Source organism: Notothenia coriiceps, unplaced genomic scaffold (assembly GCF_000735185.1).
Source record: "Notothenia coriiceps isolate Sejong01 unplaced genomic scaffold, NC01 NC01_scaffold00010606, whole genome shotgun sequence".
Taxonomy (NCBI): domain Eukaryota; kingdom Metazoa; phylum Chordata; class Actinopteri; order Perciformes; family Nototheniidae; genus Notothenia; species Notothenia coriiceps.
In genome coordinates, this window is record NW_011343307.1 from 1 (window position 1) to 16,803 (window position 16,803).

Here is a 16,803-nt window from a genome sequence, read left to right on the forward strand (position 1 = left end):
GCTGTCCATGCTGTCTGACGGTCTATTTGACACGATTTTAATATTTTTTGAGTAATTATACCGTTTCTGACGACCAGAAATATTGATATGTGGCATCACTTAAAAAATGTACGGGGAAAATCGTCATTGTGTTGGTTTAGACTTAACCCTGTGTAAAAATGTCTACGATGTGGTATTACTATTAGATCTGAGTACCACCTCTGACGTTCCCTCTTAACCTGTTATTGTCCACTACAATTGTCAAAGTCAGTTGTCATTTTTCTTTTGTATCACTTAACTATCAATCCCTGATCCCTATCCTCATTTGTTCCCATCACACCTATTAAAGGTCACCTATCATGCTATTTTTAGGCAATAGCATAGTTCTCAGATATATAAAAAACATGTCTATGAAGTGTTTTGCTCAAAATACCAAACAGATCACCCATTCTAGCCATGCCTCATATCCCTCTATTTCACTTCCTGTTTCAAAAGTGCTGAGCTCGGGGTATAAAGCTTTAATTGATAACAAAAAAAAAGGAGGGGTCTGAGCTCATGCGGGACCCGGCAGCTACTGTCTAAACTAAATGCTGCCGTGATGAAACACCATATCATGGATTATCAAGGATTCTCTCTGAAACAGTATGGAGCCCAAAGGCTTTCTCTCTTGCCGGTTATACCACAAGGTGAGTTCCTTTCTACTTCCTGCTTCTTCACACACATGCTCTCCAGTACAGGTTAGCTCTGAGTGTTAGCCATGCTAATGTAAACACCGACCATATTGCGTCCAAAACAGTCGGGCATTGTTTCTGATAGCAACGTTTCTGATAGGGCCGTGGGTCCACATTTCAGATATTACGTCATATCGGACGCAAATCTGGATCAGCTCCGTTGTTCCCCCGTTTTTAGAGATTTGGGTACGGAGGAAAAGAGAGAGGGTTTTATTTTCTGACTCTGCGTGAGTTCACCGGGGACACATCTTTATGTATAAAAGACATCAAAAAGTTGCATGATAGGTCCCCTTTAAAGTTACAGAGTGTTTCTCAGTACCTGTACTGGTCGTAGACCCCGGGGCAGTACAGCAGGGCGGTGAGGAGGAGCTGATCCGGACACACGCTCCGCAGCACCAGGCTGATCCCGTACAGAGACGTCGACAGGAAGAGGAGGAGCAGAAGCAGGAAGCTGCGGTGATTGGCCAGCCCCACACAGCTGTTTATCCTGCCCGGCACCGAGGGAGGAGACGCACAAACAAACAAGTACACAGACAGGCTGACAAAACATCTTACATCGTACACTAAACACATAGGACGAAAGCAGGAAACTGTTTATAGTAGCTGCATCAGTGTGATGTTGACACAACACACAAATATGGCTAATAAAGACACAACAGGTGTGACCAGGACAAACACCCATTCAGTCTTTTTAGATTTATTGAAAAACTTGTGCAGAAAAGACGAGCAGATGACAAACAAGAAGACCTCAGAGTTTGAGATGTGAGACAGAGAGGGAGAATCAGTGAAGACAGGCGGAGTGAGAGGCTCTGTGAGGGGACCCACCAGACACAGTGGTGGTCCAGACGCCGGACGCAGACGCCACAGATCCGACAGTGTCCCGCCCTCGGGGGTCGCACCACTTTGCACACGGGACACCAGTTCCTACGGCCGCTTTCCTGCAGCTCCGCCTCCCCTTGCTTCGCCGTCTCCGCCCTGTTGGCTACAGTCATCGTCACGTCGTGTTTCCCCCCGCTCACAGCAGAGTCTCTCTCTGCCAGAGGGCTGTGATACGTCACCGTGCTGTGGACGTCCTCTAGGTTCAGCCGCACGATGCCAGGGTCTCTCTTGGTGTGGAAAAGCGCCGCCAGGGTGAGTATGACCCCTAAAGTTACAACAGCCGGCTGAAAGAGACCAAAATCCCCGCGGGGAAGCACCTCGGTGAGGAACAAGAAGTACATGTACCCGATGGAGAAGAGGGCGAGGCTGAGGAAGAACAGCGTGCGGCCCTTCTTGCGGTGGGTGGTGTAGTAGTACCACAGCACCAGGCCGGGCAGAGCGAGCAGAGACACCACGCCCAGCAGGAAGTGGAGGGCAGCGATGTGAAGAAGCACCGGGAGGAGGATGAGAGGAGGGATGACGGACAGCTCCACTCTGCGAGCCCCCCCCCACAGCCAGGGCACTCGGATCCGGTCTGTGAAAACTGCAGCCACATGAGACAGGGACTCGGGTTTCTGGGACTCCCTCTTTAGAAACCTGAAAGAGGAAAGAAAAACTTGAAGAGGACGTAATCTGATAATCTTCAGGTTCATATTTTGTTACGCACTGCAGGACAGGGAAAACCCAAAAAGCATAACAGTAGATATTTCAGTTTGGATCAGAGTGGTTGACCTACTGATCGACCGACCAACAGACCAACATTGTTATTGCCACGCAGAGCTTAAAGATGTCAAACAGTTGCTGGTACGAGCTTCTCCACTTTGGGGATTTCATGTTTTCTGCTATTTCATATCATTGTAAATTGAATATAGTTGAATTTCAGGCTGCTGATTGGACAAAACAAGCACTTGAAATAACTGTGATGGACGAAATGTGACTCACTTTTCATAGAGAAAAAAATAAGCAATGGATCAGTTGTACATGTAAATATAGATGGAAATGTCCCTCACCGGTCACAGGCGTCGTCCAGGTCCTCACAGTCGCAGCAGCAGGCGGCCACATGGCTGCGCTCCCCCAGTCTGTTCACATACTCGCAGCAGCACAACGACTCCTCCTCCTCCAGATGCTTTTTCCCACGCTTCTTCATGATGGACAGCCTTACAGCCTATAAAGAAAACATTAGTGTTATAGATAAAACCACAGTAAAAGACTCGTACTGTAAATACACTGCAGCTGGAGAAGCATTACAAACAGATTTGCAAAATTGCGAACAGACCTTGCCTATTTGACCCTACTCAGTCCACCTTTCCCCCCTCACATCTGTCACACATCTGTCAGGCTTTACTGATGAGCTGAACCGTCCCACCGCTGCTGGCTTATTTGCACGCCTCTGATGGATCTGAGCTGAGGTGAGCGGAGGTATTGAAAGCATTTATAACAATCACCGGTCCTCAGTGTCCCCTTCATCTCCGAGCACAGGCTAAGTGGGATTAATGCTTCGGCTCAGTTCGACGTCTCTGGGGATCTGGTGCTGTTAAATGAGCCTCTGATTAGCAATCCATCAAAGCGTGACATTGTGTTTTAGTATAAGTCCTCAGATGTTGGTTAAAAAGTCAATACTATTTATCTGGTGAGTTCTTCAATGCAACTTTGAAGTAGAGTCTATAAAGAGAAGACAAACGGCTGCACGCACTGTGTTCAGCATCCACTAACACATCTGCTCCTTTACACAAAAAAGAACTGGCAGCGTGACAGTGGGGCTCAGCAGCTCTCTCCTAACACTAAGGGATTCTCTACGGTACCATTTTTGCAAATGCTGCAGGAAATTGAAAAGCTCCCAAAATATATTGAATTGCAGGAAGGATGGATGTAGCTCAGTAGGAAGACAGACAATGAATCTAAAACTATTTTGATAGCTGGTACTTTAAGCTTTTAGGTTGTGAGAATGTTCTGCTTTTCTTAATTGTATGTGATAGTTAACTGAGTGCCTTTAGGTTTCAAAAAAGTGGTTAAAAACATGACACATTGGGCTTTGGAAGTAGAGGGAAATAGTGATTTTTCTTTTACTATTTTCAGACATCTCAGACAAAACAGTCAATATTCAATCAATTAAGTAGTCAGCTGATTAATCACTAATGATGATTCCCGCTCAGGATGACAAATACGTCATATTTCAAGAGATTTACCTGTAAAGTGTTTGAGAAAGTTACCTTTGAACTGTCATTTAAAAAAGTCCTTTACAGATTATGTCAAAGGATTCCTGTTCAGCATGACCCTCCATATGTGACGACTGGGCCCCTGGGTGCTTTTAGGGCCTCACAGGACCATTATCAAGCCCTGGGTTTAATGTACTGTTTATTAGAAATTCAGCTCAAATGAAACTATAACTTATTATATATTTTAAATATTTTAAATGTATTTTGAGTTGACGTTCCCTTTAATCTCAATAACTGTCATGTCAACATAAAAGTTGACATGGATTCAGTCAGGCAGGCTTATTATGAACAGGAAATTGGACATATTAGTTAACATATTAAGGTTTGTAGAATACTTTTTACCCATACACTTCATTTCCCTACACTACAAATACAAATATTGCTCTTATACATGAACTATTATGCTTTTCTTGAGTTGACAGGTATGTTATTTATATTTAACGTCTCCTGACAGTCCGTCTGCAGGTCACAGTTGACCCATACTATCACGTATCAAACCTGACAACACATAACTGCTTTAAAAACTCTTAAATGAGGCAGCAGAAACACACAACAAATGCTAAAAGCGTCAACATACCTACACATGCTGGTGCTTTGAGAACACCGGGCTTCTCTACGGAAGTCTTCTCCCCGGTAACAGCTCGGGGTTTCTCTGAGCTACATCACCCTCAGTGGGCGGTGGAAGTCTCCAGAAAAACCGCAAGTGTGGCTAAAGACCGGTCTGTTTTAAAACTGTCCCGGTTAGAGGGGTCTTACACCGGGTTTGGTCCTGTCGGTTGGTCCGGATCCGGTTCCGCTGATGGAGGTGAGGGAGACGTCATGTGGCCACGCCCCCAAACTGTTTACGTCATGACGTCATGATTGGACCTCCCAGTTAGTCATGTGTGAGATCATGCCTATTTTATTTGTATATATGTGTTTTTAACTATTTCATATACACTGAAGACGTAAATTGTGAAAAAAATAATAATCATGTCACTTCTTGCTATAGGTGAGTCCTAAATGACTTTGTAGTAAATCCCGAATAAAATAAAAATAGGATTTCAGACTGCACTCTTTTTACGACTCAATTTGTATTTCTCTATTCATGAGAAGGGTTTTTGCAAGGAATAATAATTGATGTAGCCTATTTCAATTGTATGTTGTATGAATTATATTATACATTCAACATACTGCTGAATAAATATAGTCTGCTAAGTAACTTTGCAAAACTAGATATAACAATAACATTTCATTGGAACCACTAAAGAGAAAATACCATCCTGTACACAACTGAGACCTTACTGCAGATAGACTGACTGACATACACTATAGTATTTACTCCTGGAGTAAATAAGGACTTGCCACCTGTGAATAATTAAAGACAGTGTTGTATTTCACCTGTGATGAAGGAACAACGACACTTTGTTTTCCATTTCTGATCCAGCAGCAGAGTACAGGACGTTCCTAACAGCCTTATAAATAACAAACAAAACAATAGTCAGTAATCCTGATTGAATTAAATACTTCCCAGTGCCCTTAGTGTAACCAGATGTTTAAAAAAGAGAGAAAGGGTTATTTCCCTTTGTCCCGGGCAAGGTCGAAACAGGTTATTCCCAACTCAAGGTACTATTTAATATCCTATGTATAATCATTAGTTGTTTTTAGTATGCAGATTCTCTCTGTATTCTGATTCATATTTGCAAGTAAAAATGGCTAAATGTACCTGATTCCAGCATCTCATATTTCTAAATAAAGTAAACTATCTTTTTGGGTTGGTCAAAGAAAATAAAAGAATGTCTTCTGCTGTTGTTGACATTAATAATATGTTGTAATGTATAAAACTTGACTCTTCGAGATTCACTTTTGCGAGAAATCTTGTTTATTAAAACAGCATTATTGCTACATATATACAAATCATTTGGTGGTGGTCTGCAGAAACACACAGATATGGGTGATTGAAACACTGTAAACATCAAACAAGGCTCAAAGCTAAAGTAGTGGTGTGTCGAAAACAATTAAAGAAATCACAGAACGAGTGTAATTTAGTGTCGACAGTAAGATAGTGCTGAGATGACCTGAGACAGCATCACTGACCCTTCACCAAGTATTTAACTTAAGGACATACAAGAGTGATAACACCTGTACAGGAAGATGAATAAGTGCTGATATGCGTTAAAAAACAGTATCTCCTGAACACCTGATTTGGCTCATAAACAGTATAATACAAATATTTTACCGTTTTAAATGTTTCCTGCAGTGTACATAATATAAAACAAGATAAATCATCACTGATTCTAAAATATTTATTCTTATAAAAAAGGAAATTACCTACAAATATATCTAAAACACAGCCTAACCTACAAGGCACCTGTTCAACAATTAAAATGTGAAAAAATGTAAATAGAGAAAATAGGTTTTAAATAATATGAAATCACTTAAACGAAAATAAAACTTTTTACAATAGCTAATTTGGCGTGGCATGGCTCATCAGTGGAGAGGAAGGCACATAACGAAGGCTTTTTCTGATATCCAACGCCACTGTTTAAGGAAATAGTGATCCATGTGTGTCCGACTCAGCTGTTAGTCCACAACGCTTGCTTTTGATGCCCCGCCCCGGACGTATCACTCCTGGGAACTCATGTCAGGAGTCTGGGGACGTCAACATGGAAACATCACAGAGATCTCCTCAGAGGCAGCTCATTACCGCAGTCCTTTTTTATCCTCCACAGGGCCGGGGATCTCTGCAGACGCCCAGGGGAGGAGCATCACTCTGGGTCTGCCGTACGATTGGCCATCCCAAAGTTCTTGTGCAGCACCAAGAGAGAGCTGCGGAGCTAAGAGGAGAAGAAGAAATGACTCAACACCTGCTCTAGGTTTTTGAAAAAGGAGCCACTTTTTGCATATACTTTGAATTGCTATATCTTGGATGAACAGCCACGACAAACAGCTATGAATGAATGAGATGGACTCCCACTGGTTGTGGAGATAGAAACATTCAAGCTGCATGCATCTGCTTCCGAACTACAAGACAACGTTCCAAAAGCATATGATGAACTTTCATGCAAAGAAAACAGTGTATTGTGCAGTGCAGCCTGTCCTACCTGTTCTAATAGGTTGATGGAGTCCTGCAGGACATTTTTTAGCAGCTGTGCGTCTTCTCTGCTCTGGTACTCTGGTCCCTGTCTGGGCATGTAATCAGGGGCCAAGCTGCCAAACAACAAAATAAGAAAGCATTGATTACGACAAACACATAAAAGCAGAACAACTGAGGCAGTCACAAAGTGAAGCGCAGGTAAAAGGGAAGGAGCAAGATGATGTCACTTACATAACTAATGTTAATGAAACAGACAGGTTCAACATGAGTCATTAGATAAGAGCGCTCATGAGTGTTCTTATGAGAAAAGTTGAGGAAGACTAACCCCTTCCCCCCTCTCCTCCCACATTAGAAGCGTCTGCTTCCCGTGTGATTGTGTCAACTAGTAATTGAGCTACTGTCTGACACGTGATAACTGAAGGGGGAAGTCATATATATTGTGCAAAAGCAACAGAAAGCTCTCTGACCGGGCTTCGTTCCTCTCCCTCAGCCGATGCTTGGTGCTCAGGTACATGCGGTGCGCTACGTCCTCCATGGCCCACAACTTGAAAAACAGACCCAGATTCATCAACGTCAGAATCAGCAAACTGTAAGAGAAGAAAACAGAGTTTCATCTGACTGCATAATGACTCAAGAGACACTTCAGAAAGCTTTACACAATTCAAACCACATTGCTTTCAGGTTGGTAACGTACATCAAACTCATCCCAATCACTAATGTTGTGGAGCTCCATCCGTGCGGGCTGTTCATTTCTATGGGGCCTGAAATACAACAGAACAGATCAATAAATAAGAGATTTTCTTTTTGTAATTGTGCTGGCTGTTTGAAAACAAAACCTGGGCTGCAGTCATTATAAAAAGTTTGTGTTGTTCTATTTCTTTGCTATTTTTGCAACAGCCAGTGACACAAACTCAGCCGTGTTGTGGGTGTGTCAAGGGTGCAACTAGTGAGAGTAACAGAAGTCCATGGAGCATTGCTGCTGTCTGGCATGCAGCTTCCACGATAACATTTGATCTTTTAAGGCTTCGTCACAGAATGCAGAGAAACTGGATTTTTGATGCACTATCGTCTCCGATTGACCAACTGAGATTAAGGGAATATGTTCCATGGTTCAAATATATATATATGCTTGTTATGTTAAAATGGGAAATGTAGAACAATCGCAAGTTCAATCACATTTAGCATCATCATAAACATATTTAAACAAATGTGATAATTTGTAAATCTCAACTAAGCAGCCTCAACTATATAGTGTGATGTTACAGGACAAAATGTGCATACATAAAAGAGGTCTACTCTTATCTGGTAATGAAATATGAAGCAAGAGCAAGGAGTAGCATAGCTTAGCTTAGCTTAAAGACTAGAAGTTAGTCTCGCTGTTTGTAGGTAACAAACTCTGCCTAGCAGCCGCTTTGAAGTTTAAACAAACAATGTGTTGTTTGATATTTTGTACAAAAAAGGAAATGTTAAAAAGGAACATCATATTTTTATGGCGTTGAATGCTAAGCTATTGATTTTCGCGCACAGCGACTCCCTGGTCAATAAAGTCACCTAGCTTCATGCTAACTAACTGTCTCCTGGCTGTAGTTTCATATTCAACGCGCAGACATTAGAGTTGCATACATTTTTCCTCAACAAACATAATCCTTATTTTATACAGTATGACGTCATGTACCCATGTTGCTATCTCTGCGCTGTTCGGGGTCTTGCCCGTACTGCTTGTTGGGCTTCATGTGCTCGGGCAGGGTCCGGCTGTAGGTCCGCCTCCTCCTCCGAAGACCACCTATCTTCCCCGTGTCTCCACCTCCTTGATTCATCTCCACTTCCTCCTCCAGCAGCTCTGCCTCTGTTCAGAGTCAACACAGGGCCAGAGAGTCAAACGCAAATATAGGGCAGAGGTTGAAGGGCTAGAACACTCTGTGATTGATTTGACAAATATTGCAGCAGAAAAACCTAAAAACCTTTGCAGGAAACTGACCTGATTAATGCCATGCTCAGTGCACACATCACTTAAACTGGCTGATAGCCCATTATACTGCTTTTATACTTCCTTGCAAAAGCAGCAGTAAAGTCAATCATGGCATTAGAGCCTGGTGTGTTGGAGGAAACACTTCAGAGATTAAATAAATGAAAGAAGACAGAGAAGTGCATTCCTCTGCCTCCACACTTTGTCAACAAGGCTCTCTACTCACCCAGCTGTCGGAAATAATCTTCGATGCCGCTCCAGGAGTTTTTGGTGATGAAGGACTTGACCAGGCCCCATGGCTGCTTCTTGTATTTCACATCGGTGTACACCCTGGCAGCACAACAGACATTTATAAATGGCAAAGAGTCAAGAGATAAGCTGACATAAGCCCCTTACCAGGTGTCAAGGCTGCTTTTTAAGACAGAAAAACAACATAACTCTTATATATATATATGTGCATTTATTAGCACTGGCAGGAGGCATAGCATTCTCTCGCTGTCCCATCCTCGTGAACATGATAATATCTCAGTATTTCTTCAATTTTGGCACAAATATCAACTCAAGCGCTCAAGGATAAGCTGATTAGATTTGGTGGTCAAAAGTTCAAGGTCACTGGGAAGTCATGTCCATCTCATTCTCATGATATCTTAGAAACACCATGAGCGTATTTCTTCAAATTTGGACAACATGGACTCGAGGAGAAACTGATTACATTTGGTGTTAAAAGGTCAGTAATGCCTCACGTCACCTTCTTGGCTCTATCTGAAAAATGAATTTGCTTATTATTTCCACAAATGTCTAATGGAAGAGATATGGATGCAAACTGTAACCCATGATAGCGCATTGAGGTAATTATAGTTTATTTATTGTTAAATACTGATGAGTATCACGCACTGATGGGATGTTATAGTGCGTCCTATGAGAGGTGCCAAAAAGAGATTTCCATGTTATGCAAATCTAACAGTCCCTACCTACAGTAATCTGAAGGTTATCTCACCTTAGTCGACACTTCCGCTTCGAGTTGCTGATGATGTAGTACCGATTCTGAGTGTAGAAGTAATCGTGATAGGGAACGTCGTGAGTGTACACCTCTGAGTCCAAGAGGTAGTACTGACCATCCCGGGATTCTTTGTACAGCGTCTGAGAAATAATTCAAGTACAAAAAGGCAAGTTTATTTATCAATTCAAGCAGCATGTACACACACATCTCGCACTGGTATAAAACACACCTGGTTCTCTGTAGCGGTGGAGAATTTTCCTACCAGGGGGTTGCTGATACTTATTGTGTAGTTCAGACTCCGCTTCATGTGTCCTGAGGCGTCTTTCTGCCAAGCAGTAGAGCTGGAGTCTGATGACACAAAGAACAACTTTGACATGACAGGTGAAAGATCGTATGGGCTAGAAGTGCTGCATACATTTGTCTCATGAACTGGTTATGCCTTCATAATACTTACTGGTTGTCTTCCTGACGATCATGAACCTGCGGAAGAAGCTGGAGTCGGTGAACAGCAGCTCAAACATCTTGTTGGCACTGATGTGGAACACCTTGTTTATAAAAAGTCGACCCTGGACCTCGGACGTTACCACTCGTTCCTCCACTAGAAAGAGAGAGAGAGAGAGAGAGAGAGAGAGAGAGAGAGAGAAAATATTAAACAAACAAAAGAAAATGAGCGGAAGTATTACACGCAGTGGACTCCTCTTACCATCCTCATTCTTTCTGAGCCGCTCTGCTCGGACGCGTTGTTTGATTTGGCGTTGAGGTCGAGAGAAAGCGACGAGCGCTTGACGCCGTTCGTGGGCGAGGCGGTCCAGCGAGGAGCCGGATGCGCCGCTGAGAGGGGGGCTGCGAGCGTCTTCCTGTAGGAGAGAGATCAAAACAATAGATTACAAGGGGAACTATTATGCTTTTGGGGTTCCATTTCCTGTGGTCTGTTATATAGTTTGTTGTGCATGTAAATAGTGGGTGCAAAGGCTAAATTTTCTTTGTCACATTCAAGAACATGTTAACATACACTATTTAACATCACACTTCTATTTGGCTAGCTAGCACAGTGAATTGGCAGCATGCAGCAGTAACGTATAATAGAGGATAATATGTAATACCATGTTGAGAGGTTGTTGTGAGCCGAGCGGTTCGAAGGGAAGTTCGTCCTGGAGTGGAGGCCCTCCATAAGGCCCGTTCTCCATCCCGGGGAGGCGAAGGGAAGGCGGGCGCTCGAGCCTCCCTACACCCTCATCACCACCAGGCCTCGCTGTCTGCAGGCTGCACACACACACATTCTTTACTTAAAATTAAGTATTTAAATACCCTAGTATTTTTACTTTTACTTAAGTCAAAGTCAAGAATTTAAAATGTTACTCAAGTAGAAATGCAGAATAATTTTCAGCAAACTGTACTTCAAGTATCAAAATAACTGTTTTTACGATATCATATTATCCTGTTTTTATAAATACATGTAGGGGCATTTAAACCAGCCAATTTACTAATGATGTACTTTGTAAAATACTAGTAGGTATATTAGCAGTACGGTACCACATCTTATCAAATATCATGTGTTTTTATACATAAACATTTTTTTAAAGTACAACAATTGCCAACAAAATAGAATATGGAATACAAGTATGTAGAATAAAATACAAATACTAAAGTACAAGTTTGTCAAAAGTGTACTTAAGGACAGTACTTGAGTGAATGTACTTAGTTACTTCCCACCACTGACAGCACAGTATGAGTGTGTGTAAGTTGAACCTACCTGGTATGCATGCTTGTTTCTGACATGTGTAAACTATCCATCTCCTCATGGCTCAGACCCAGGTCATTCCCATAATGCTGTTTGACCATCTGCCACAACTCCAAGCTGGTTAGAGGCTGGAAGAGAAGACATGGAAATATCAAGGCTTGTTTGGAAACCATATCTGTTCCTCTTACATAATAAAAAGGACAGATAGAAACCATAATATGAACAATAAACTGCAGGTGACTCAAAGTCTAAAGTAGGTAACCTGGAAACATGCAGCCTCCACACAGCACCATTACAGTCTTATCTCCATGGGGGACAAACAACCAACCAGTTGTCAACCACTCAAACCCTTTAAACTTATAGAAGCGCAACTTAACAAACATACTTTAACAAGATGCGCGGTTCCATATGGCGGAGGGATATAAACAGTCTGTATTACGACGCCCTTCCTTGCGTAAAATCCGACGGGGAAATTACGTTTTTTTTTTTTTTTTAAATATAAAACCACATACGGTGATCTATCGCATTTAAATCCCAGATAAAGTTACAGATCCAATCACAAAGACTTTTCCTTACTTGTCAGAGGCCATTTCCCCGCAGCTGTGAGCTTCACCCCCGACACTGATCTGAACCTGGACGCACAGTCAGGAAGTGCTGGTCTCAAGACGCACCTCCCCTGATTAACACCGTGATAAAATGTAAATAAACGCTGCTGTTCTACCTGTGAACACTCCGGTTCAGTGACAGTTCACATGCCAAGAAAAAAACTCCTCTGTTTTGACGCGACTCCGTTAAAAGTCTCCGGTACGTGCAGCGCAGTTTGAGGCAGAATCCAAATGAGCCCTCATTGCCTCACCTGAGGTCAATGAACTCTGAAGCTGGTGTTTTTAAAAACAGGTGTTTGCGCTGCGGATCCCTGGAGACTTACACCCCCTGGGTAGGCTGCCATAGTGCCTGTCTTTAAGAATAGTTTAGTGTAGGCAAGGCTGCATGGTTCCTCTTCTTCTGTACATTGCCTCCATAGTCATTTAATAGGATCTATTTAATATATGCCGATTTTCCAAATAAGGCTGCCTATGCTTAGCTGTTGGTTTCCTTTTAAACTACTTCCCTGACATACTTAGGGCGAATTTATATTAAAGGGGCCCTATTATATCCCTGTAGTGTGTTATATTGGCTTTAGTGCATGTAAATGGTCTGCAATGGCTAAAATCCCTGTGTTCCTTGAAGAGTAAGTTTCTTTCCCAAAACAACTTATCATATATTGCAACACTATTATCAACAAATTGAGTTATTACCCTCCAACTTCAACTCCTGTACAACATCTCACATGGTTGCACCTGCAGTGTTCAAACTAGGAAATTAACTTGCAAAGCAAAGACTGCTGAACACAAATACATGCGTCAAGCTGAGGAGGTTTAACTATATTCCTGACACGCACACAGATAAAAACACTCCTCCGTATGTGGAACGATGAAGAAAAGCTGTGTTGGATTCATGCACAAACCTCGCTGCGTGCAGATCTTTACCCTGCATGATAACCTCAGAGGAAGACAGCTTCATGTACTCTGAACGATTACATAAGCAGAATGTTTTAAAGCCTGCTGGTGCTGTGGGAGTCACAGCAGTCAAATGATTGTACAACAGAAGTGTGTGTTGACAGGGTTTGTGCTAAAAATGACTCGAGATATGAAAACGGCATGATCAGTGGAGGAGGAGACTGTACAGGGCCGTACCTTGTCCAACAGGGTGTTCTGCCACATGCGGAAAACTCCCTGGTAACTCTTCTCTCTTGCTGAGAAGGACGTGAAGAAGAACTGCAGGTGTGAAGAGAAACAAAGTTATAATTGGGCTCTTATAATCAGAATCAGAATCAGAATACCTTTATTAGTCCCATAGAGGGGAAATTTGCAGCGTAACAGATGGAAAGAGCAACAGACAGCTTAGTGTTGCATATCTTAAATGCGCTAAAAAAAGTACTAAGTTATAATATAATAAACAATATGCTAAAAAAAAAGATTAAAAAAAAAACAAGTTACATAATTTTCAAAAATACAGATCAACAACAAATCAAATCTAAATTGATCAGTCTCTTCTCTAACACGGTATACCTTGTCTGTTGCCGTGCAGACCTGGATGGCATTGGGAATTAGACGAGCAGTTTTCTCTCTGGTCATACTCGTGATGTCTTTGAGAGTCAGTGTAATCTAGAAAAGAGGTTAAAGGTCACACACATGTTTATAAAAGGGTGCTGTAAAGAAAATAATCTAGTTTTGGAAACCATTACGTTGTCCACTGAGTTATGTTGTGGTGATGTCATCATGACATAACTCACACACACTGCCACAAGTGTTGTAGCTACAGTGTCTTCCTTGTTATTTTGTACTCTATTTAAACTGTTGCACGTGGTGTAAACTACAATCTCTCGCTGTTGACAGGAACATTCGATATATCTTCCAAAAAATGGACCAGATATCAAACTTTTTTTGGGTTCAATTTGTTTAAATGTATTGTTTAATGGTGGATTTTAAAATCTTCACACTCTATACGTTTCTTACTCTACTCTACTCTAAAAAGAGAGTATAATGCGAGCAGTGGGAATGAGATAATCCTATTGGAAATGGTTACAGATGTGTCTTCAGGTCCAACCATGTGCTGTTGCAGTAATGTGAACACAGTCTGCTTCTAGACTGAAACTCCCTCCTCTCTTTTGTCTGTCCTCCTCCGCTCTCTTCTCACCTTTGTACCCCGAAACACATTGCTGTAGAAGCAGAGCCAGTTCTCTGCCAGGTAGAGGCGGCCCTGAAGGAGGATGTCCCGCTGCAGGGCACACGGGTAGTCTGAGGGAAGATATGACGCAGGGCAACCGTCAATTAAAAAAAGAGTGTTCGCTTGTATTTATAAAACAGGTCACAGTGGAAAGATGTTGTGGTAACAGAGGAAGAAACAGACCATAAATACTTAATATTAAATGAACTGATCTCCATCTCCCAGAGTATTAAGATGTGTTGGAAATCATAGTCATAGTCAATACTTGTGGTTTGTAATGATGCTGAGTTAGAGGTCACATGTCTAGTCATGATCAGTTCCCATTTAATAAAAACAGTGGTTTATCTGTAATGAAACACTGAGAGATGTGTGTGGGATTTTTCACAGTGTGTCTTCAGATATAATTGAGTTGGATTATAAGATAAATATTTGGACAGTGATCTCATCTTACTCTAAATATATTACCATTTAGATGTTTGTGGTTTTCTTTATTGGTGGTTTGGTTTCTTTGTTGTGATTTACCTATACTCCATGTAAAAATGTGAGTTCTTATTCTGAGAAAAGTGCATCTGTTAAGGAAGCCGATAAATACCGTAATTTTCGGACTATAAGGCGCACCTGAATATAAGCCGCAGCAGCGGCATACCACTCTCGGTTCCACTTTTACTTTTGCGCGCTACCTGTCTCACTCTTTTCCGGCCTCCAGCTTTTCCTGCTGGAACCCGCCGCTTAAAGGTGGGGGTCCGCGGACCGGCCATAGAGCCCATAGAGTTAAAGGTGGTGGCCGTTAGCTGTAAAAATCCATAGATTAGCCGCTCCGTTATATAAACCGCAGCGTCGAAAAATGGGGGAAAAGTCGCGGCTTATAGTCCGAAAATTACGGTAATTAGTATTTATTTTAAAAAAAAGAAATCCTAGATGTTCGGGTCTCCAAAGTAGAGGAAATTTCTTTTTGCTTTTGTGTCATTAGATAGTCCAAGTTATTTTTAAATGTGTTTTCACCATAGCAAATATTTAGATAAAAAGGGTTGGATGTAGATAAAGGGGTTTAAAAAAGACAAACACTTTGCTCACCCACTATGAGCCTCTCGGACTCGGGCAGCTCTCTGAACAGCTTCTTGAATTCATCCAACCTCTGCTTGTAGTTGGGCAGAGGAGACGGAGCAGGGAGACACTGGCTCTGAGGGTCGGAGGAGCTCTGAGGGAGGACATTCAAACATTACACACACCGAGAGAAAGACAAAGGCAACGTCCATATTTTATTCAGCAGAACAAGTCGTTCTCCTGTGCGTGATTCTAATCTGAGGTTAAAAAGTGTAGACAGGATGAGATTTGAAATGATCTCCTGTGACTTTCAGAGGATGATAAACAGCATTATGAGCCTGTGGGGCTTTGCATCATGAAGGAAACAGCAGTCCCACTTGTGTGAGGGGAAACATGCCCCCCAGGAGGGCTGTGAAAGAGTTTCCATGTCATACATTATTATAAATTAATGTATATAAAAGCAGCAGGAGATGTGTGTTTACTGGATAGTTTTAAATGTACCAATTCTTCATCAGAGCTCCACTGGACATCCAGCATGGACGTGGAGTCATCTGTAACATCCTCACTGCCCACTGCGGACCGGGGCGATAGCTGGTCCATCTCTTCTGTGCTACTCAAAAAAAGATGATATGATGTGTCAAACTTCTTCTTCCACACTGCTATAGATGTACTTTACACAAAGTGCAATCTCCCCCGAACCCCCGTGTCTTAAGGTGACAGGAGGGGGAATAACTTGTGTGTCTGTGGAGGGCTGAACCAGAACCTCGGAGGGGAATGTCACGGAGCTGCAGCCCCAGGGAAGTCATTATCACGGCTACAGAACTGGTTTGACTAGCAGGGTTAGGCCTGAAGTCAAGTCACGCATCTCAATGAACAGAACACTTTATGCACTTACAACACACCAATGGGAAAGTATCGGTAAGATAAGATGTGTCAAAGTTGAAAACATTGGGGTACATTTTAATGAACACGCACATAATCAGTGGCTAGATTTACTATAATATTTAAGTACAGTTTTAAGGGACTTGAGTTTTACTTCAGTATTGTTTACTCCTTTGTACTTCTACTTCTAAATCACATACTTCTACTCCACTACAATTCACAGATAAATCACATACTTTTACTCACAGATAAATCACATACTTTTACATACTTACTATATTTATTTAACACCTTTAGTTACTTTACAGATCTGGATGAATGATGTGAAATATAATCAAGTGTTAAATCAGACTTTAGTTCCACCTGGAGTAAATCCACAAGCTACCCTGCAGTATACAAAGTCATTCAAACTAGCTTCACCTTTACCAGCTTTGAGAACACTTTAATGATCAATCTTATAAAACATATCATATCTATTATT

General features: G+C 42.0%; 2 protein-coding genes across 2 annotated transcripts; both read right to left on the reverse strand.

Moving 5' to 3' along the window:
* Positions 1 to 1,029: 1,029 nt before the first annotated feature.
* zdhhc23b (zDHHC palmitoyltransferase 23b) lies at positions 1,030 to 4,660 on the reverse strand (the record flags this gene model as incomplete). The annotated part of the gene is made up of 4 exons (XM_010771880.1): positions 4,422 to 4,660; positions 2,639 to 2,793; positions 1,536 to 2,225; positions 1,030 to 1,197 (listed from the first exon to the last, which is right to left on the reverse strand). Coding segments are annotated over exons 2-4 (995 nt in total), but the record flags the coding sequence as incomplete, so codon positions are not given.
* A 1,020-nt stretch (positions 4,661 to 5,680) lies between these two features.
* Positions 5,681 to 16,137, reverse strand: gramd1c (GRAM domain containing 1c). The gene is made up of 17 exons (XM_010771878.1): positions 15,942 to 16,137; positions 15,471 to 15,594; positions 14,367 to 14,467; positions 13,739 to 13,834; positions 13,364 to 13,444; positions 11,640 to 11,755; positions 10,990 to 11,149; positions 10,590 to 10,743; positions 10,341 to 10,484; positions 10,116 to 10,234; positions 9,884 to 10,026; positions 9,113 to 9,216; positions 8,596 to 8,766; positions 7,615 to 7,681; positions 7,388 to 7,507; positions 6,928 to 7,033; positions 5,681 to 6,660 (listed from the first exon to the last, which is right to left on the reverse strand). The coding sequence occupies exons 1-17, from the start codon at positions 16,038 to 16,040 to the stop codon at positions 6,592 to 6,594; spliced, it is 1,974 nt and encodes a 657-aa protein (XP_010770180.1). The 5' UTR covers positions 16,041 to 16,137; the 3' UTR covers positions 5,681 to 6,591.
* Between the last annotated feature and the right edge of the window lie 666 nt (positions 16,138 to 16,803).

Coding starts and splice junctions, on each gene's coding strand:
- gramd1c (XM_010771878.1), bottom strand. CDS start 16,040: ATGGACCAGCTATCGCCCCGGTCCGCAGTGGGCAGTGAGGATGTTACA. Junction 11,150..11,639: donor GAAACAAGCATGCATACCAG/GTAGGTTCAACT, acceptor GTGTGTGTGCAG/CCTGCAGACAGCGAGGCCTG. Junction 10,235..10,340: donor GATCGTCAGGAAGACAACCA/GTAAGTATTATG, acceptor TTGTGTCATCAG/ACTCCAGCTCTACTGCTTGG.